We start from the raw sequence: 21,479 nt of genomic DNA, 5'->3' as shown, positions 1-21,479 counted from the left end.
ATGGCGTGTGCGGGTGCAGGCCGATACTCACAGAAGTCGCTGTGCCTGCGCTGGCGGTGGTAGGTGGAGGACGAACTCCGCTGCCCTTTGCTGTGGCTGGTGCCTTTGCTGGAGCTTGTTCCATTGGTGGTGTCGCTGGGCGCCCGCACCCGTGCCAGGGCCAGCCCCGGGGTGCCCCGGTCCCCACCCTCCTGCAGGAAGATGACAGACGAGGAGCCTCAGACCCTGTCCCCTCTGTCCCAGACATCCCTCCACCCCAGGCATCGTGCCTCCCCAATGCCCCCGGCGCCTTCTGACCTCAGTCTTCCTGCCCAGCAGGAGGTAGGTGGCAGTCACTTCGTTGTACTTCTGGCTCGTCAAGGCCTCTTTGATTTCTTCCCGCGTGTAGCCCATACCCACCATCACCTCTGGGAGAGAGGGACGGAGAGGAAGTTCAGTCTCCCCAGACGCTTCCCTTCCACTCGTTTCTGCACCACACAGCGATGCCAGCTCTTTGGCGTCTCTAGTATCCAGGCCCCCTTCGGCCAGCAGCACCCTGATTTTCCTTGGAAGAACATTCCTTCCCTGCTCCCGTCACCTGGCTGACTCTTGCCTGTTCCAAACCCCAAGGGCAGGCATATAACCTGGGTCTGGCCAATCAGAGTGCTCCATCCCCAAGGCCACACTGATTGGTTCAGGGCAGGAATAGGACCCAGGTCTGGCCAATCAGAGTGTTCCATCCCCAAAGCCACACTGATTGGTTCAGGGCAGGCATATGACCCAGGTCTGGCCAATTAGAATGCTCCATCCCCAAAGGCACACTGATTGGTTCATGGCAGGCATATGACCCAGGTCTGGCCAATCAGAATGCTCCATCCCCAAAGCCACACTGATTGGTCCACGGCAGGCATATGACCCAGGTCTGGCCAATCAAAGTGTTTCATCCCCAAGGCCAAACTTATTGGTTCAGGGATAGCCAATGGGCACCAGCCTAGGGCTTCCATTGGAACATAAGGAAAGTGGCCTCTCTTCCTGATGGGGTGTCCAGGCCACTAGGATATGCTGTTGCCAGCTTGCTCCAGGGAGAGCTGCCTGGGAAAGAAGCCACCACTGAGAAGATTCCCAACCACTGCCTCTGAGCACCTGGATCCAGCTGTGCCTGAAGGCTGGCGTACCCTGGCCTTTTTAGTTCTGAGAATAACATCACTATTAGATTAAACCACATGAAACTGCTGGTATTGACTATTTTGAACCTATAAAAATGGCAATTTCATGTGATTCAACTTATTATTATTACCTAGTTCAAGCCAGAATGGCTTGGGTTTTGTTACTTGCAGCCATGAAAGTCCTGATCAATGCAGCCAGCTTTGATGGCGGCCTCAGTCCCCTCCGCAGTAGTAGGGAGGGTGACTGGATGGTTCCTAAGGGGCACTTCCAGGGCTAATGAATGTCTCAGGGGTCAAGAGTTCAAGGTTCCAGGCTGGAGGATTGGGACCAAAAGTGTGGTGGGCGAGGCACATGTCAAGCTGAGGCTCTCCCCCAAATGTGCAGATTACTGACGACCTGTGCACAAATTCTTCTAGAAGCAATCTATGATTTCTTTTTGCATCTTAATAATCAAAGCTAACACATCAGCACTTATCACACGCCTAATATAAGCACTTTACGTAGATGAACTCATTTAATATTCATAACAACCCTACAAGATACGTTCCACAATGATCCCATTTTATAGATAAGGAAATAGAAGCACAGAGAGGGGAAGAAACTTGCCCAGGGTCACACAGCTAGAAAGTAGCAGCACAGGAATTGGAGCCCAGATGCCTCTGCTCTCCCTAATTGCCTTGCAAACTCTTCCGATGCCCTAACCCAAGGCGTAGGTACTGGGGAGACCCTACCCCTGGCTCCCTGGTGCCCCCCCCCCCCGGACCCTCACCAATTCGCTTGGTGTCCCCAAAGTCCTCCTCGGGCTCTGTGTATGGCTTCAACTCCTCACCCTCATAGCCGATGTTGATCCATTTGTCTTTCATGATTTGCTGAAGGAACCGGGAGCAGGACAGGGCAGAAGACAGATGTCAGAAGAAATCGAAAAAAATACAGCTCCCCACCTCCCACATGGGCCCCCAAGGGGGGCTATCGGCCCTGTCCCCCACCTCCAGCGCCTGACATCCAGAACCGAGGGTTTCCTGAGCGAGCACCTCCACCCCCGCCCCCTCCCGGAGCCTCCTGATGTCACCCTCCCACGTGCGTGTCATCTGGGGCCCCCGGCACCCTGTAATCACCCTAGGAGCTCATTAGTTAATTACTGGCACGGCGGCGAGTGGGCGAGGCTGGGGGGGTTGGTGACAGGACGGGCCTGGGAGGCTTGTCTCGGGCAGCCCGCCCCCCTGCCCCTGCCAGGCAGGTGGGCGCAGGCCAGGCAGAGCGCGGGCCGCAGGCTCACCTCGAGAGTGCAGCGTTTAGCTGGGTTCAGCACCAAAAATCTTCGCAGGATGCTCTCACAGTCTGTCGACATGTAGAAAGGGACCCGGTACTTCCCTCTGAGGACCCGCTCCCGCAGCTCCTGCGGGGACGGCGTTACTGGGGGCGGGGCGCGCCACTCTCACACATGCGCGCACACGCACGCACTCGGCTTTGTCTCAACCTCCCCCAGAAGCGACAGCAGCTCCGAGGCCCAGCATCCCACCTCTCCCCTGACCTCAGCTCCCCGTCTGTAAAATGGGAACGTGGTATTAGATGCAGCAATTAAAAAAAGTTCTTTTTCATGGGGCTGGCCCGGTGGCGCAGCGGTTAAGTGCGCACGTTCCGCTTCTCGGCGGCCCGGGGTTCGCCGGTTCGGATCCCAGGTGTGGACATGGCACAGCTCTTCAAGCCATGCTGTGGCAGGCATCCCACATATAAAGTAGAGGAAGATGGGCATGGATGTTAGCTCAGGGCCAATCTTCCTCAGCAAAGAAAGAGGACTGGCAGTAGTTAGCTCAGGGCTAATGTTCCTCAAGAAAAAAAAAAAAAATCCTTTTCAAGCTCCATAATTTAACCTCCAGCCAAAGTGACTTCTGAAAGCCAGATCAGAGGGGAGGTGGGCAGGTGAGGCGGCCTGTGGGGCCTCAGTGTCCTTATCTGTAAACAGGGACCACATGCCCACTTCCAGGGTGGAACGCGAGCGAGTCTGTAGAAATAAATGCTGGCACGGGTCAGGCCTGGAGCAAGCGCCACTGAAACATCAGGTTTACAAAAGAGGAGGAAAGAGAGGGATCCTGGCCACCCTCCTCCCACCCCCAGGCCTCCTCTTACCCCCCAGACACGCCTGGCTTTAAAGGGGCGGCCCTAGCGATGTCAAAGAACGGGCATTGATTTTTACGCTTTTTTTTAAGGGCCTTTTTTTTTTGGAGGAAGATTAGCCCTGAGCTAACTGCCGCCAATCCTCCTCTTTTTGCTGAGGAAGCCTGGCCCTGAGCTAACATCCGTGCCCATCTTCCTCTATATGTGGGATGCCTACCACAGCATGGCTTGCCACGCGGTGCCATGTCCGCACCCGGGATCCGAACCGGCGAACCCCAGGCCACCAAAGTGGAATGTGCGCACTTAACCGCTGCACCACCGGGCCGGCCCCTTAAAGGCCTTCTATGAGGGGTCCTGCCTCAGCTGTGAAAGAAAGAATAAACTCTGTGCTCCATGATGTGGCAGACCAGGGAGACCCCTTCCATCCCTGAAGGAAGGACTGAGGGAGACAGAACAAGGAGCGAGGGGGTGAACGGGAAGACGGGGGTCTCCTGGGGCGGAGCCCTCTGTGGGGACGCGGCTGGGAGCTAGGTTCTGGGGCCTTGTCCTAGAAGAGCTGGGAGAGGCACATGCCCGGGGAGCTCCGGGGTCTGCCGCCCATCACAGCCCGAGGGGTCGTGACTATTTAATAAGGACGTGTGTCACTTTCAGAGCACGTCCCCGGGCCTGGCTTTATGCGCATGACATCTGTGTTCACAGGGGCGCTGTGAAGCAGGGCGGGGATACCCATTTTCCAGACGAGGAAACTGAGGCCGAGAGAGGTTAAGTCACTCGTCCTGGGTTTGAACCCAGGCGGTCGGGCCCTGGAGCCGGGGCTGTGTAACCACTGTGCCACCTGCCACTTGTCACGTTGGTGAGCAGCAGCCAGCGGCCATGACGCCCCGCCCAGCCGCCAGGTCCCTGTGACGGGCTTTCCATGCCCGGCCTGGCTGTAAGTGGCTCTCAATGTCCCCATCTGTAGGCGGGGAAACTGAGACTCACAAAGGGGTTTGTCCAAGGTCACTGAGCTAGGTAATGACAGTGCCAGGAGCTGTCCCCAGCTGTGTCTCTCCCTCGCTCAGCAAGCGCTGGGGTGCCTGGTGGGGGAACCAGGACAGCAGGAGGTGACACCGGCCTGGCCCTTTGAAAAGCCCCCATGGCTTCGTGCTGGGCGGTCTGACAGATTATTCTGTGACAGTGCGCACTCTGCACGCCCGGCCCCAGCGAGGCCTCGAATACCGCTGCGAGGCTGGTACCTTACGCTCCTCACCGAACAGAGCGGGAGACTGAGGCTCAAAGGGGTGGATGCTCGGCCGAGGCCACTGTCAAGAGGGGAATCCCTCCTCGCCATCGCTCGGGTCTCTGCACAGATGGTCTGTCCTCAGCAAGGACTTCCCTGACCTCCTGGGGGCTCCTCACAGGCCACGTGGAGCAGGACCGGGCACTCCCGCTGCAAGGTCGCGCCCGGAGCGCACCAAAAGTCCCGACCACAAGGAACCACGGAGCACCCCTCGCTGAGGGAGACAACTGGCCGACCTCGCCAACAACGCCACGTCCCAAGTGCCCAAGGAAGGCAGAGGGACTGTCCCAGATGACAGGATGACTGAGCCGCAACACAGGGGCCCGAGTGGATGCCGGAGCCGGAGGAAAAACAGCTACCACGGAGATTCTTGGGCCAACGGACGACATCCGAGTATGGACCGGGGGTTGGAGGCCAGGACGGTGTCCACGGCAGAGCTCCTGAGCGCCACCGTGGACGGGAAAACGCCCCCGCCTCGGGAGGGACCTGCCGCATGCAGCCCTTAGGCATAAAGGACACTTTGTGTGTGACTTGCTCCCGAATGTTCCATCAGTATGAAGATGCCGACAATACCACATGCATCTCCAGTCAGATACGACCGACATGGCCAGGGGCTAGCCATTAGTGCTTCCCCTCAAGGGCACCACGTCCGCCTGTCCTCATCCTGCAACTTTTTTGTAGACTGGCAATGCTCCCGAAAAAGAGTTCAAAGGAAAGAAAAGCAAAATACACAACACCACAACTCACCCCCCACTTCCCACTCCCATTTTCTCCCCGATTGCACTGGCCAGCTTTTGACATAATATATATCTCGCTTGTTTCTCTAGTTTTCTGGCCGACTCTGCCGCTGGCGTGTCGGTCCACGAGGGCAGGAATCTTTTCTTCTTTTAAGCGCACAATTCACTGGTTTTCAGTCTATTCACGGAGTTGGGCGACCATCACCACCATCGATTTTAGAACACGTTCATCGCCCCAAAAGAAACCCTGAACTCCACCTCCCTCTAGACCAGGGCCACCACTGATCTGCTTCTGTCACTCAGGATGTGCCTCTTCTGGACGTTTCATATGAATGGAATCCTATAACAGGTGGCCTTTGGTGACTGGCTCTTCCCACGGAGCATGTTTTCAAAGTTTGGCCACGGAGCAGCCTATATGAAGGCAGGAATTTTTTTTTTTTCCTTGAGGAAGATTAGCCCTGAGCTAACATCTGCTGCCAATCCTCCTCTTTTTGCTGAGGAAGACTGGCCCTGAGCTAACATCCGTGCCCATCTTCCTCTACTTTATATGTGGGACGCCTGCCACAGCATGGCTTGCCAAGTGGTGCCGTATCTGCATGCGGGATCCGAACCGGTGAACCCTGGGCCGCCGAGAAGCAGAATGTGCGCACTTAACCGCTGTGCCACCAGGCTGCCCCGAGGGCAGGAACTTTTGCCTCTCTGGTTCCACTGTGTTTGCAAAACCTAAAACAGAGCCTGGCCCATGGACGGAGGGCGAAAAATACGGATGAGTGAAGGAGTGAGTGAGCCAGGATTCGAGCTCAGTTCTACCACCTGCAAAACATGTGCCCCGTGGACCAGCCTGACACAGCACGGTCCACTCGGGCTGCCCCATGGCCAAGAGAACCTGGGTCCTGCCTGACCCCCGCCTGGCCATGTGACCTCAGGCCAGCCCCGCTTCTCTGGCCGTCTGCCGAGGACGTGTATGGGGGATGGGGGCCCAGAGAGACCCTCCCCAGGAGAGCAAGACCCCCACGCCAGCCGCGCCCAGCACCTTGAGGTTGTGCCCGTCGAAGGGCAGGGAGCCGCTGACGAGGGTGTACAGGATGACGCCCAGGCTCCAGATGTCCACCTCCGGCCCGTCGTACTTCTTGCCCTGGAACAGCTCGGGGGCGGCATACGGGGGGCTCCCGCAGAACGTGTCCAGCTTCGAGCCCAGCGTGAACTCGTTGCTGAAGCCGAAGTCGGCGATCTTGATGTTGGCCTCGGCGTCCAGCAAGAGGTTCTCGGCCTGGGAGGAAGGGAGATGGCCAAGGGGGGGTGTGTGTGTGGACAGGTGCACGGGATCCTCAGCCAGGCCCCCTGGACCAACTGTGGCCCTGTCCCTACTCTGTGTGACCCTGCGCAGTGGCCTTATCCCCTAGGCCTCGGGTTCCTCATCCACAGAATGGGGACAATCACGTCCCTATGTCACAGGGCTCTCTGAGAATTAAGCGAGTTAATCCACATAACAGGCCTAGAGCAGTTCATACCCAGTAAGCGCTATATAACATTAGCTACTACGATCCCACGTGGTCTGCAGAGCTGGGGGTCCCCAGGCAATCTCCTGCCCCTCTCTGAGCCTCAGTTTACCCAGCAGAAGAGACAAAAAGAGGACTCTTCAAGACCTATAACAATGAAAATGGGAATTTAATCTAATATTTATTGTGTACCTACTATGCGCTGGGCTGAGCGGACTATCATTTATAACAGTGGCTGCATAATGTAGGGTTAAGAACACAGATTCTGGAAGAATCCTGGCTCCACCACTCACTCGCCGTGTGACTTTTGGTAGGTTACCAGACCTCTCTGTGCCTCAGTTTCCCGATGTGTAAACTGAGGGTCATTGCGGCACCTGCCTCATTGGTGGTCATGGGGTTAAGCGTGAAGGGCCCACCGCAGCGAGGGGGACGTAGTCAGCACTCAATAAATGCTTCCTTTCATGATAAGGTGTGGTCTGTTTTTAGCGGCACTTGTTCTAGTAACTGTCATTTCACAGGTGAGGAACCCAGGGCTCAGGGAGGCCACCTCGCGCCCACGACGAGAAAGAGGCAGAGCTGGAATCCAAAAGAGGACGGAGCGTGAAGGTGGCTCCAGCACCTGCCTCTTCCAGCTTTCTGACTGCAGATCAGGGCACATCCACGCACTCGAAATGTCGCCCGCGTCTGGCCCATGTCACGTGGCCCTTCCCTAGCCAGGCCGCCCGAATCTCTGGGCCTCCTGGTCTCCCCATCTCCCGGTGCATTTCCGTACCAACCTTCCCCACCTCCGACTTATCAGGGGACAGAACCCACAAGGACACACACTCCAGAGAGATCTGCCCTAAAGCTCAAAGCAATAGCATCCTGCAGCGGGATGACATTCCCCCCTCTGCCATTCGAGGCTCCACAATCCAGCCACAACCCCACGTCTGGGTTGGTTCTGGCGGCTGGTCCCCCTGGTGCACTAACCACATCCCCAAACCCCTTTTAGCCACTTCCAGGACCCCCCACCAGGGGGCGTGCCTCCTCCACTGGATCTTCCCCATCTATGGCAGGGCCAGTCCCCTGATGCTCAGAGCCTCTGAGGGGCCCCCTCTGAGGGTCAGGACAGAGTTGGGACTGTCTAGGAACTTCTACAGCAATTTGACAGTGGGATTTGATTTTCTTTTTCTTTTTCTTTTTTTTTTTTTTGGTGAGGAAGATTGGCCCTGAGCTAACATCTGTGCCCATCTTCCTCTAGTTTGTATGTGGGACGCCTACCACAGCATGGCTTGATGAGCGGTGCTAGGTCTGCGCCCAGGACCTAAACTGGCGAACCCCAGGCCGCCAAGCACAGTGCATGAACCTAACCACTACCCCACTGGGCCAGTCCCAGAATTTCATGTTTTCTGATGCAAATAACTTAAAAAATCGGGCTAGTATTTTGCACATCATTTTTTTCATTTCATTTTCATCGTACTTTACAAAAGCACTTGTCGACAACGGATCGGGAATCGAAAGCACTAACATGAACCTGGTCCTTCACTACACATCCCACGGGAAGACCTTCCGTAAAGCACACGGCCTGGCACATAGTAGGTGCTCAAGAAATGAGAGTCAACACCACTTGACGGAGCCACACAAACGTCTCTCTTGGGTCTCAGACGGGAAGGCCTGAGATGGGCAGGTCTCTCCGGTGGGAGGTGCGGAGGGGGACCCGGGCACACAGAGTGGCTCGAGGGGCTGCCCCAGCCCAGCTCCAGTGGGCAGACAGCGGGGGCCAGGCCCGAGGCGTCCCCTCCCGGCCCGGCACTGGCCTCGGGGGTTCAAGTCCTGAGATGTCTGTGACCCTAAGACCTGAGGCAGGTGGCTCTTGAGGATTCATGAACGTTCTAAGCCTGAGAGATGCCGAGGCTCCGAGAGCGATGGACTCTTTATGGAGCCGCAGTGTCCTTCTCTGGCACACAGGGACCCGTCCGGGGCCATGCTGGGACACTGTTTCTTTCTCCTTTGTTCTCTCCTCCTGTCCCCACCCTGCTCCCTGCTCCCCCACCTGCTGGCCTTGTTTTTGCCACAAAAGCTTGAGAACAAGTCAAGGGGCTCTGGACACTGAGGAAGGAACACGGGGAGAGGCAGGGGATGTGGAGGGTAGAGGGGACCCCAGGGGACCGGAGTCAAGCGTGGGGGGTGTGGGCTGAGCTGGGGAGCTCCCAGCGTGGGGGGCTCACCTTCAGGTCCCTGTGGACAATGTTCTTCTGGTGACAGTAGTGCACAGCCGATACAATCTGGGGAGGAAGGGCGGTTACTGGTGGCCCCCAAGCCCCTCAGCCTCCCTCAGAGACCCTGTGAACCCACCCACAACCGAGCCCCGGGGCCGAGGCCGAGATGCTGGGGCCTCCCACCACGATTCGGTGCCAGCAAGAAATGCTGTGGGACGCACAGCTCCACTCGGACACGCAGATGTGAGGATGCCCTCCCGGCAGGGCCGTCAGAACCACGACGTCAGGACCAGCCCCCCACCCCCGACTTTCACATCTGGAAACACACAGGACACGGCACACTTCTTGACACGCGGCCCTGACACAGCAGGGCTGAAGCCCCCACCCCCAGTACAGCTGCGTCAGGCAGCTGGACAGTCCTGGACCGACGCCCCCAGACCTGTCTGTCCTCCTATGTGTGTGGGCAACCTCCTTGCCACACACCCGGGCATCCACACTCCTCCCTACCCACCTGGACATCCTCGCACTGCACATTCTCTTGTCCACAAACCTAGATACCCACACTGAGGCCCTCCTGCCCGCTTACACACCTGGCCTTCCTTACCGCCACACATCCGAAACCACAGGCCCTCCTACACACACACTGGGCACCCATGAACTTGGGCATGCATTCACCTGGGCACGCACACACCTAGGCACGCACATGCCTGGGCACGCACGCACCTGGGCATGCATGCACCTGGACTCCTGTGCACCTGGGCACCCATGAATCTGGGCATGCATGCACCTGGACTCCTGTGCACCTGGGCACCCATGAACCTGGGCATGCATGCACCTGGGCACGCACGCACCTGGGCACGCACACACCTAGGCACGCATGCACCTGGGCATGCACGCACCTGGGCATGCATGCACCTGGACACCTGTGCACCTGGGCCCACACACACATGGGCACCCATGAACCTGGGCATGCATGCACCTGGGTACCCACACACCTGCATGCCCTCTTGCCCACAAACTTACATACCCACACCTGGGCCCCCTCACCCGCACACCCAGTCTGCCATACACACTTTGTCCACACGTCTCCACACCTGTCTTCCTGGGCACCCACGTACCTGTGCCCCACACATGTTCTAATCCCCACTCCACACACACACACGCCTTGGCACCCTGCAACTGCTGCCCTCTCAGCCACAGTCCTGCACACTGGGTACCCTCCCACCCACACATCCCACACCTGCACACCCGGGCACCTTCCCACCTGACCCTCTCGCCCACACTGGCACCTGCACACCTCCATCTGGATCTCCTCGCTGGTGGTGGGCATCTGCACACCCACGGGCACCCAACCCCCCCAAACCCGGCTGTAAGCCACGCCCCCAGGACGTTGGCCGCCCAGACCTACGCCCAGCAATCAGACCCTCCCGCCAGCCGCAGGCACCCGCCCAGCCTCGCCCACGGGCCGACCTGGCGGAACTTGGCTCGGGCCTCCTTCTCCTTCATGCGGCCGTGCGACACGAGGTAGTCAAACACTTCTCCTGCGGGGCAGAGGCTAGGGGTCAGGGAAGGCCGTGGGGGGGGGGCCTGTCGGGGGCGAGGGGGGCAGGGGGCGGGGCCTCACCGGCACTTGCGTATTCCATCACCAGGTAGAGCGTCTTCTCGGTCTCGATCACCTCGAAGAGCTTCACTGGAATGACCAAGGGGAGGGGGGTGTGGGTTACGCGGTCAGAAGGAACCCCTCGCCCTCCACACGCTCTTGGTAACTGTGCGGATGCACCCACGGCAGCACCCCTTACTCAAGAACACTCAATGGCTCCCTATGGACGGCAAGATTTTCCAAACTCCTCGGCCCCACTTTACCCGCTTTTCCACTCTCTCACAAGAATGTCAGCTCTCCGAGGCCAAGAATGTGTGTCTGTTACTGTGTCGCCAGGGCCTGGCACCCAGCAGACACTCAGTAAATATTTACTGGGTGAACGAGCGAACGGATGAATAAATCCTGCGGCCACATCCAGACAAGGCTAAATCCCGCTTTTCTGGATAAAGATCACGCTCTCTCTCCTCTGCCTGATGATAATGACAGTGACAACGGATGCTGCTGATGACAACAATCACACCAGCTCCCATGGCTCTGAACTGTGTTTTGCATGCACGATCTTATCCAATCCTCACATGACCTTGAAGTAAGCCCTCTTGTTACCCCCACTCCAGAGGAGGAAACCGAGGCTCAGAGAGGTTAAGTGACTTGCCCAAGGTCACACAGCCAGTGAGCAGCAATACTGCTATGAGAAAACAGGTCTTTCTAACTATTATAACCACCAGTTCTCCCCTCCCCTGACTCTCTTTTTCCCCAAGTGCCCTGGCTGGCAGCCTCTGAGCCCACTCCCTTCCCCTCCTCACCGATGTTGGGGTGGTTTAGGCCCTTCATGATACGGACTTCTCGGAACAGCTGGAAGAAAGAAAGAGAAAGATGAGGGTGGTCGGTTTCGAGGACCCTGCGCCCAACCTCACCCCCACCCTGCTCCCTCTCCCTGCGCCTCACCTTCTGTAGGCTGCTGGGGTTCAGCTGCGTTTTGTCGATGATCTTGATGGCGACCTGGAGGTGGGAGATGGAAGTGGGAAAAGGCCATGGTTCCAGAGGCCCCCGAGCTGAGAAAGGTTCCCCAGCTCAGATCACCCTGGGATGTCCCTTCTTTGCCCCCACTCACAGAAAGCCTTACACCTGGGCCATTCCTACTGGATGGGGGCTCTCAGCCTCAGGACCTTTGCACATGCCGTTCTCACCACGACCCTTCCTTCTCCAGGGAAATATTCCCTATTCCACAGTGGTGACTGGGTGGGGATGCTCCAGGGGCCTGTGTGAGCGTGTGTGAGGGTGACCGAGACCATGAGGGGGCCCCTGTCTGAGGACATCTCAGACCATTCACCCATCACATCTTTGTTTCGAAGGCACTACTTGTGGAACAATGAATAATAACTGTAGCTAACATTTACAGAGCAATCACATAGGCGAGGCCCTGGTCCGTGGGCTTTACAAACGAGAACTCTTTCAATTCTCACAGTGTCTCCATATGGGCTAGGATTATCCCCATTTTATAAATGGGGAAACTGAGGCACAGAACTGCTCAGCTGCTTGGCCAAGATCACAAGGCTGGTAAGTCTGTGGGCTGGCGTTTGAACTAATGCAGCCTGATAGTTTAAACACTTAAACACTTGAAACTTAAAACTACATATACAGTTTTGAAAGAACTTTGAGGTAGTCATTACAGGGGAAAAATCAGAAGGTTACTGAACTTTCCTTATACTTGTAGTGAAGTTTTTATTTTGAATTACACGCTGGGGTCAGAGCACAGTAAGTTTTTCAGCAGTGAGGGGCCTTTAAAAGTCTTAATCAGCTCTAAGTCTATAGTTTTCCTAAAGGGTTTTGGGGCCACCCCCAAACCCCCTGGATTACAGAATTCTTCCCCCGCGAGGCCCTGTTTCCTCAGAAGCTGGTCCCCCTGGAAACCTCTGGAATCACGTTCAAGATCCACATAAGGGGAATGACGTGTTCTGTGTGGGGGAGCGGATCCCCAAGCTTTCCTCATATTCTCACAAGTGGGTTTTTAATTTTATCAAGAACTTCTCATGCCAGCATTGGGCCCGATCATATGGTTTCTCTCCTTGAATCTGTGAACGTGGCGAACAATGTGAATAAATTGTCAATTTGAAAAGAACTGTGCCTTCCTGGGAGAAACCCAGCCCTGTCATCGCACAGCTTTCTTGAACGGATGGGCCAGACTCTATGTGCCGAGATTCTGTTTAAGATTTTTGTATCTGCGTCCGTGTGTCAGGCTGGCCCGTGAGTTTATTTCTCATCTGGTTTTGCTGTCATCGTCGAACTAGCACCTGAAATCAGGTGGGCAGTGAAAAATCAGGCTTTTTTCTATAGCCTCTGGAAGTATTGGCATAAAAGTGGAATGTCTGGGAGGATTTGCCCATAAAACCACTGGGGCCTGGTGTCTTTTCTGTGTATGGCGTGGACAGCGTGAGGGCAGGAGAAATCGCTCCAGTCGCTTTCTCTAAAATCAAGGAGGGAGTAATGGAGTCACGAACTCATCCACCATCTTTTTCTCCCATTAAGAGCGAATCAGAGGCGTCATATCTATGTTACAAGGTCCCCGTGGGCCCCGTCTGCAACAACGTTGCCACCCTCGCCACAGGCGCCTGCTCTGACAGGCGAGGTGGCCACTGTAAGATAACGTGCAATTGAGAACTCGAATAAACCTGTGTTCTCATTGCGATCACTGCAAGATTTGATGGACCCAAAGTCCATCATTAAAACAGGGAGGTGGCCCAGGTTATGAGACCACAGCCACGTCAATTCCTAGAAACAACGCCCGACTCTACCTGGGATCAGAGATTTCCCCACAATTTCAGGGCTGTCTGAAATTGGTTCTCCTCTCTCACGAGGGTGGTTCTGGAAAAATCTGAGATGCTCTGATCTGTCCCAGAGAGAGTCAGGGACTTCCCTGAGGTCACCAAGCACGGTGAGGGCCAAGCCCGGCCCCCCAGTCCCCTCAAAGCGCAGGATGCGGTCCTGAGCCTCGCCCATCCCCCACTCACCTCCCGGCCGGTGAGGATGTGGCGGGCCAGCTTGACTTTGGCAAAATTGCCCTTCCCAATGGTCCTCAGCAGGCGGTAGTTGCCCACGTGGGGCTGCTCTTCCGGACAGGAGGCGATGGAATTTCGGCAGCGGGCGCCCAGGGAACGGCTGGACCAGGACGGCCCCTTGTCCGAGGAACGACCGCTGCCCAACGTGCCATGCTGGGCGGGGGAGACAGAGTGTGAGCGGGGGGCACCTTGGGTGGCCTCTGGGGCTGGGGACAGTTAACTCCAGCCACGGCCACTGGCCCCTCGGGGCCCTTTCCAAACGCACCCCGGAGGGAAGCATGATGCCCTTGGGTCCCCCATCTCTCTCCATGAAAACACGCCGCTGAGAACAGAAACCCGGGGCCTCCCACTCTGCAGCACCCAGGGCCCCAGCAAGAGGCATCTCCTTCAGCCCTTTCTGCCGTCCGTCCACCCCCGTCCTGGGACCTCCATCGGCTCCACCATATTTTATCCCAAATGCTACTGCCATCAAGCCCAAGCCACAGTGACCTCCATCTAGACTCGATGCTGCAGCCCCACACGCCCGCCCCAGGGCTCCCTCGCTGCTATCAACAGCCACTGTCCCCATCCGGCCCCCAGTTCTACTCCAAACCCAAATGTCAATATTCTCTTCCCAGTTTACAGCTCTCATGATTTTATTCCAATCCTACTGCCCCCAGTGCGACTCGAAACATTGTAACTCTGACACAGCCGTTCTAGCCCCACATGGTCACCCTCCTACTGTGGGAAACATTGTTGCTTCCTCCACTTGCCCTGCCACCCTGTGCAACAGCGGCGGCCGACCCGCCGGCTCCCACGCCATCGCTCCTCTCTGTCCCTGACGTTCTGTTCCTGCCGCCCCAGCCCTCCTGGGCCTCTCTCCCCCGCAGGTCACCTGCCTGCTCCAGGCTGCCCTGTCCTGATTGTGAGCCCCAGGGACCGTGCCTCCCTTTCAGCACTGGGGCCCAGGATGTGGGCGACAGAGGGAGCCAGAGGCCCCAGCCCAGACGGCTCTGCTCAGATGCTGCCCCTTCCCAGGGCCGGGGGGCGTGTAGGGGGGGAGCAGAAGGACCAGGGAGGCGAGGAAGAGGCGAGGCCAGGTAGGCGACGAGACGAGACCCCACGGCCGCTCCGCGCAGGGAGTCTGCCAGGCCACTTAACCGTGATGACGACCAATACTTAACGAGCACCCGCCATTCACGCAGCATCATCCCCATTCTAGAGGTAGGGAAACTGAGGCCCAGAGCGGGGATCTGAAACCAGTTTACCCTGAGCTGATGTTTTTTACCCTCCCCACACCACACCGCCTCACACGGCCACATCCTTTTTGTGAAGCAGCGTTTATCACGTCTGAGGCCGTGTTCCCGCTAACGTCCGTCTCCTCTATGTTTAATCCCCACAGAAGCCCAGTGACAGCGGCACCTGCACGCTGACCTTCCCGAGGAGAAACTGAGGCCTGGAGAGGGAAGGGGCCAGGTCAAGGTCACACAGCTCATTCACAAGGGACACAAAGGCAACCGCCGCGGCAGATGCCCTAACCACACGCCTGCCACGCTCTGTGCCCTCACCCTGGCCTCCGCTGGGGGTCCAATGACAACCCGTATTCTCCAGACAGGGACCCCAAGGCTGACGCAGGGGAAGTGCCTCGCCCAGCGTCACACGGCAGGTGGAGCAGAGGGCCTGGGATTCGAACCTGGGCCTGCTGGTTCCTGAGCACAGAGCTCTGTCCCATTGGGCTGCCCGCAACCCCAGGCCTCCTCCCAGGGGACGGTGGGAAGGAAGGCGGAGGTCCTGGATGATAAGGCCTCGGATCCCCAGCGAGATAAGGGCTTAGAGGAGAAGTGCCATCAGGTGGCACCAAGGGAGCCACCTGGGGCTGGGCTGGCACCCCACTGAAGGCAGCATGGCTGAGGAACCCCTGCAGGGGGCAGCTGGGGCAGTGGGTGACAAAGCCCCCAGGGGCCGGGGGCGGGAGCTAAAATTGGCTGGCACCACCAGCTGGCCTGACTCCCTCCCGCCCGGCTGGTGCCCCAACACCAGGCCTGTTGCTAAGGAACCTCCAGAGAGGCTGGGCAGTGGGGGGCCTGGAACTTGGGGTGGGGGAGCACGACCCCACCTGGCTGTCGTCATGGTAACCAGCCAAGAGGGAGGGGGCTGGGACCTCAGACTCCAGAGGGAGAGAGGTGATCCCCCAACCAGGGCTGGCAGGGAGGGTTTCCACATGAGAGTCGAGTCGGGAGGAGGAGACAAGGGCATTCGCTTCCTCAGTTAGGGTCCTCAACTCCCCACCATGCACCGATCTGAACAACCAGAGAAGGAAGTGTTCATGAGCTCCATTTTACAGATGAGGAAACCGAGGCTCAGAGAGGTGAGGTCACCGGCCTGAGGTCACCCAGATTTGCATCCATGCTTATCTGAACAATCAAAGGAACAATAATAATAAGTAATGATAACAGCAGACACAATATTCCTGGCCCTGTGCCTCTTAACTCACAGAATCTCCTTGGCTCCTTAAAACATCCCTAACAGGCGGTGCGATCATCAACCCCATACAGAGATACAGAAACTGAGGCTCCAGCGGGGAGTGGATCTGCGAGCTCACGCTACAACGGATGACAGCCCAGGCTGAGAATGTGACTCATGGCCACAGCCACAACAGCAGCGACCGTGTGTGGAGCGCGTCCTGCGGGCCAGGCGTCACCGGTACCATCTCGAGTAATTCTCAGAGGGACCATCCTCTTTTTCCAGGTGTCCTCTCTCAGAGAGGGACACCCCATAGTCTGAGGACACAGTGCAAACTGGCTGGTAGAGCCAGCATTTGAACCCAGGTCTGCGGGCTCCCTGGCACTTCCTGTAGTGACTGGGGGGAGGGGGTATCTTATGGGAGACTCCAAACAGAGCTGGCCTAGGGCATGCTGGGCAGCGGGGAGGGGGGCATCTCTGGGGGGGGTCCTGCAAGCAGAAAGGGCAGAGATAAATCTCTTTGGTGGGGATCTGGGGTGAGGGTGGCCGGTGGGGGGGCAGGGACCTGGCAGAAGGCCTGGGGGAAAAGGGACAAAGACCCCAGGTGGGGAGGAGTCTGGCACTGGTTGGCGGGAGGGTCTTTAGGAGCACTGAGAGTAATGAGAAACCAGGGAAATATAGGGTGAGTCTCCCCAGGATTGTTCTGGGCTGCGGTGTAGGCACGGGGCCTGGGAACAGCGGGCAGGGTCAAAGCCACAGAGCAGTGGAAGTCGGGGGCCAAGGATCCCTGGGCGGGGGCCTGGGTCTTAGGAAACTCCTAGAAGTCAGAGGAGCAGTCCTGGGAACCTGAGGAAGTGCAGGGGCCTGGAGGTCCTGGGAAGGGGCGGCCCACAGGAACACAGGCTGAGCCTCACGGGGGTCACGAGGCCTAGAAACTTGGAGAAAAGGCTTCCAGCAGACAGACCCCCAGAGAAGAGGACTTAGAGCCAGCGCCAGACCAGAGGCTTGGAGGCTTCTGGAAGAAGGATCAGGGGCCAGGCCTTGGGATGGCCTCCAAAGGTGAGGAGGGGGCTTCCCCTGGAAGCCAGACCTCCAGCAAGCAAGAGGGAGGCCCTGGGGCCGGGAAGGGGTGGGGGCCGGGAGGTCTAGGGGGAGAGATGGTGCCCAGTGAGCAGGGCACTGGCCGAGGACGGACGGAGGGGTTGGGGGCATGGGGAGGGGGCTTGCCTGAAGGTGAGTCGATAAAGGGAAGATGAGGCCTGGAGTCAGACTGGTCCAGGGCCTAGAAATCCGAGACTGGGCTGGGCGCCTGGAAGTTGGAGGCCAAAGCTTCCTGGGAGAGGAAGAGACCAGACAGGGTCTGGGGGGGGGGGGGGGGGCGTCTGGGGGGCCCGGGATGCCGGGAATGCAAAGACAGGGCAGCTGGGAAGATGGGGACCAGGCCGGGGAGTGGAGAGACCTTGAACAAGCCGGAAAGGGCCCTGGGCCCAGGAAAGGGGGAAAGCGGCTTCCTGGGAGGGGGTGCCCGCGGGAGCCGGGAGCGGCCGGGAGGGGCGGAGGGATGCGGGGAGGGGGCTCCTGGGGAGCCCGGCACCGTATCCAGACCGGGGAGGCCGGAGGCAGGAGGCAGGAGGGGCCAGGCCTTCCCGGGAGAGGGCCAGGGCCGGGCCTTGGGGTCAGGAGCCCCGCAAATCCGGGAGGGGGCGAGCTGTCGGATGCGGGCAGCCGGGAGGGGAGGGGGCTGGAGAACACGCCGGAGGAGGGAGGGGCTCCCGGGAGCCGGGGAGGGGGCTTCCTGGAGGGGAGGGACCCGAGCGGAAGCGGGCTGCAGAGGGACGAGAGAGGGGTCCCGGGAGAGGGGCGCCCCCAGGGGTCGGGCTGGGCAGAGGAGTGGGGGAGGGTCGAGAGGCCTGGAAGTCCGGGCGGGGGTCGGGAGGTGGCCGGCCGGACCGGGCCCCAGGAAACGAGGGAAGAGGCTCGCTCGGCTAGGAGCACGGCGGCTGGCCCGAGGGGGTCGGCAGCTGGACCCGCCGGGGCTCCCCAAGGGGCCGAGCCCCACTCACCGTGTCCGAGTTCCGATCGTTGCCCGGGGCCAGCGCCGTCCGCGAAGACATTTTCTCCGGGTCCCGGGGGACTGGGCGGCCGGGTGGGGGGGGCGGGGGTCCCGGGGTCCCCACTCTTCCCCTCCCCCCCCGCCGGCCTGGGGACGCGAGCTCAAAAGCTGGGCGCCGTGGACACCCGGGTTCGCGCCGCGGGAGAGGGGGCAGGACGGGGGAGGGAAGAGGACGCCGAGGGTCCTAGTGGCCCCGCGCACTCGGGGCCCGGGGCGCCATGGGGGCGGCGGGCAGACGGGCGGGCGGGGGCCGGGGAGGGGGCGCGGAGCCGGCCGGGCGGCGGCGGCGGGAGGCGGCGGCGGCGGGGCCGCGGAGGAAGGGACGTCAGGGGGAGGGGCGGCCGGGCGGGGCCGCCGAGACCCCGCCCCCTGCCGCCGGCCCTTAAAGGCGCAGGCCCGGGCCGGCCGGGGGCTCCGGGGGCGGAGGCAGGTCCGGGCGCGTCGATGGGGAGCATGTTCTCACAGGAGGGCAGAGGCTCCCCGGAAAGGAGAGGAGGAGAGAGACGCCGCGGCAGCGCGCCAGAGACGCGGAGAAGGATGTTGACAGACGCAGAGATGGAGAGACGCAAAAAGAGAGACAAAGAGATAGAGGGAGGGAGGAAGAAGCGCAGAGACACAAAGAGATGAAGGGAGAGCCAAAGGGCAGAGACAGACAGGCAGAAAGAGGGAGAAACGAGGAGAAAGAGACACAAAGAGACGGAGGGAGAGACAGAAAGAGACAAAGAGATACACAGAGACGCAGAGACCTGTGAAGAGAAAGCAGATAAAGACACGGGCGGAGAAGCCCCTGGAGGCAGGACAGGGCACCCGCGCTGTCCACATCCTCCCTCCCAGTCTACCGTCTCCCCAGTCCTGGGGCCCAGGGAGCTCGTGGGGACCCGGGGCTAAGGGGGGGGGGGAGGAGATGGGGTGCCAGGCAGGGCCACTGCACCTCTAGCCCAACCTCTAGCAATGCTACCTCCCAGCTCCCAGAAAACTCCAGACCCCAAGGTTGTGGGGGTCTTCTCTCCTCTGCCCCCCAGATGGAGTCTGAGGCCTCTCTCTGTCCAGCTGTGTGACTCGGGGCCGGCATTTGCCCTTTCTGGGCCTCAGTTTCCGAGTCTCTGAAGCGAAGGCGAGGACCCACATGTTGCCTTCCTGGCAGGGCTGAAGCAGGCACCAAGGACCCCTGTGCAGGTATGCATTCACCTGCGGGGCGAACTGAGACCAGAGAGAGTGAGGGCTTCGCTGAGGTCACACAGTGCTGTGAGGACCACCCGTGCCCTCTAAACGAGGGTGGGATGAAAGAGAGAGGGACATGCACAGCCCTGGCTCCAGAATCCCACAGCCCTTAGCTGGGATCCACGCCCTGCCCTTGTCTGTCTGACCATCTTCCTGAGCCTCAGTTTCCCTTCCTAAAAAACAGGTGTGATGCTATACCAGGAGTGTGCTGGACTCCAGCGAGCTGTTAAAGTCTCAGGAATTTTGGAACTGGTTGTTCAACAGCCATTATTAAAAATTAAATTATGCAAACATACAATTAAATTATATGCAAAACAAAGGTAATAAATATTCATCGCATTCTAATACTTTCGCTACGTATGATTATTACCTGTGATCCCGAGGTTCTTTACGTCTATTGTATCTGCACAGTGAAGCTACGATGTAATGGACCCCTGCGCATCTTTTTTCCCGGAAAAAAATGCGTTCAGTGAGGTCACCTCGGTACTTGAAATTAGCCCTGGTGGGGATATTCACACCACAGAAATTGTCAAATGCCGCCAAGTCAGGGTCCCCACTCCCTCCCCGCGGAGAGCTGGCTGTTAAACATTTCCCAGCACATTTCTGGGTGATTCTACCGGCTCCGTTGACTCACTGAGGCTTCCTCTGCGCCAGGATGGGAGCGCTTCCTCCTTCCCGCCGCCCCCTGAGGCTGGACCAGCATCATCAACCCCACTTCCAGATGGGGAGAGAGATGCCCGAGGAAGAACATCCACCTTCTCTGAAGTCACACAGTGGGTGAGCCGCAGAAGTGGAATTGGAACCCCAGTGCCTCCCAACTCCAGAACTTGGGTATTAACCTCTCTGATTTCCTGTCCCCGAATGACAATAGGAGCAACCTCAGCCTGCAACAAATTAACCAAACAACGGAAGGCAAGCGCTTCACATCGCAGCAGATTCGAATTTCGGGAGTGGGGGACATGATCACGATTATTTAGCTGATGGGGCCCCAAGGCGTCTCAGGGATGGGGCGAGGCAGAGAGGGAGGCGTTCAGGATGGTGTCCCAGAAGCTTTGAGAGCTCAAGGGCTCTGCGGGTGAGGGGGTGGGGTCTTGGGGTGGCGTGGGGGTGGGGAGCGCCGAGTGACCCCAATCCCCTCCCAGCCCCGGAGCTGGGAGCTGCGGTTCTCCCGTCTACCACACGGGGGCGGCAGATCACCTCCCTACTCACGCCCGCCCACCAGGCTTCAGGGCCCACTCTGGCGCCCCGGTCCCCGTGCCCCCCCGGAGAGTCAGACCCCATTTCCCAGATGGGAGCACTGAGGCTTAAAGGGGGGGAGGGTACAATATGGATGACCCTTGAAAACAGTATGCTTAGCGAAAAAAAAAAAAAAAAGCCCGACACAAAAGCGCCCTTACTGTTTGATTCCTTTTCTATGAAACGTCCAGAATAGGTAAAATCATGGAGAATTATAGTAGATTGGAGGCTTCCAGGGGCTGAGAGGAGAGGGGATTGGGGGGCGCCTGCTCATGGGTTCCAGGGCTTTCTTTTGGGGCTGATGAAAACGCGGTGTTTGCTGAGACCTTGAGAATACACTAAAACCCACTGAATTGTACACTTTAAAAGGGTGAATTTTACAGCATGTGAATTTTATGTCGATTAAAAAATTAAATTAAACATAAAGGGGGGGGGATCCGACAGTGGTCACGGCCCATGACAGGCCGCTTGGATCCAGCCTGGGTGGCCTTCTGATTACCAGGGTCCACACTGACCTGGGGGGACAATGCCTGTCCTGCGCCCTCCCCTCTTGGCCACCCAACCCTCCCCTCCCCCACGACCCATTGTCTGCCAAATCCAGTCCCCATCTGAGGCCTTCAGACCTTGGAATCTTAACCCCTGACCCACTTCTCCCAGCCTACTCCCGGTCTACACAGACAAGCAGAGATCTCCAGCTCAGCCCGTGACCCTAATGTTGACCCCAACCCCACCGCAGCCCCAACTTTGCCCAGTGATTACTTGTCCCAGGCCGAACACCTAGGACCCTGTGCCCGAGCCCATGAAAGGCCACCTAAACATAAAACCCAGCCTTAAAAG

General features: G+C 58.5%; 1 protein-coding gene and 1 long non-coding RNA gene across 3 annotated transcripts in view; one reads left to right on the top strand and one right to left on the bottom strand.

Moving 5' to 3' along the window:
• Window positions 1–18,473, bottom strand: part of MARK4 (microtubule affinity regulating kinase 4) — a 30,425-nt gene extending 11,952 nt beyond the window's left edge. Inside the window, exons 1-12 of one of the 2 annotated variants that reach the window (XM_023649900.2) lie at window positions 18,136–18,473; window positions 13,583–13,783; window positions 11,520–11,573; window positions 11,378–11,426; window positions 10,599–10,664; window positions 10,445–10,515; window positions 8,984–9,040; window positions 6,311–6,547; window positions 2,423–2,542; window positions 1,916–2,015; window positions 298–407; window positions 32–191 (exon numbers count right to left, since the gene is read on the bottom strand). In XM_023649900.2, the coding sequence (XP_023505668.2) occupies window positions 32–191; window positions 298–407; window positions 1,916–2,015; window positions 2,423–2,542; window positions 6,311–6,547; window positions 8,984–9,040; window positions 10,445–10,515; window positions 10,599–10,664; window positions 11,378–11,426; window positions 11,520–11,573; window positions 13,583–13,783; window positions 18,136–18,186 (1,276 nt within the window). In that variant the 5' untranslated portion in view covers window positions 18,187–18,473. The remainder of the gene's footprint in view (window positions 1–31; window positions 192–297; window positions 408–1,915; window positions 2,016–2,422; window positions 2,543–6,310; window positions 6,548–8,983; window positions 9,041–10,444; window positions 10,516–10,598; window positions 10,665–11,377; window positions 11,427–11,519; window positions 11,574–13,582; window positions 13,784–18,135) is intronic. The other variant, XM_023649899.2, reaches the window with a different exon arrangement.
• On the top strand, window positions 16,165–20,764 carry LOC138915937 (uncharacterized). The gene is made up of 3 exons (XR_011422444.1): window positions 16,165–17,131; window positions 19,208–19,361; window positions 20,061–20,764. It is a non-coding gene; the product is annotated as an uncharacterized lncRNA (long non-coding RNA).
• Window positions 20,765–21,479: the final 715 nt, after the last annotated feature.

This window comes from Equus caballus, chromosome 10 (genome assembly GCF_041296265.1).
Source record: "Equus caballus isolate H_3958 breed thoroughbred chromosome 10, TB-T2T, whole genome shotgun sequence".
Taxonomy (NCBI): Eukaryota; Metazoa; Chordata; class Mammalia; order Perissodactyla; family Equidae; genus Equus; species Equus caballus.
The sequence above is the reverse complement of the archived record's forward strand: the minus strand, read 5'-3'. Positions and strand labels throughout refer to the sequence as shown.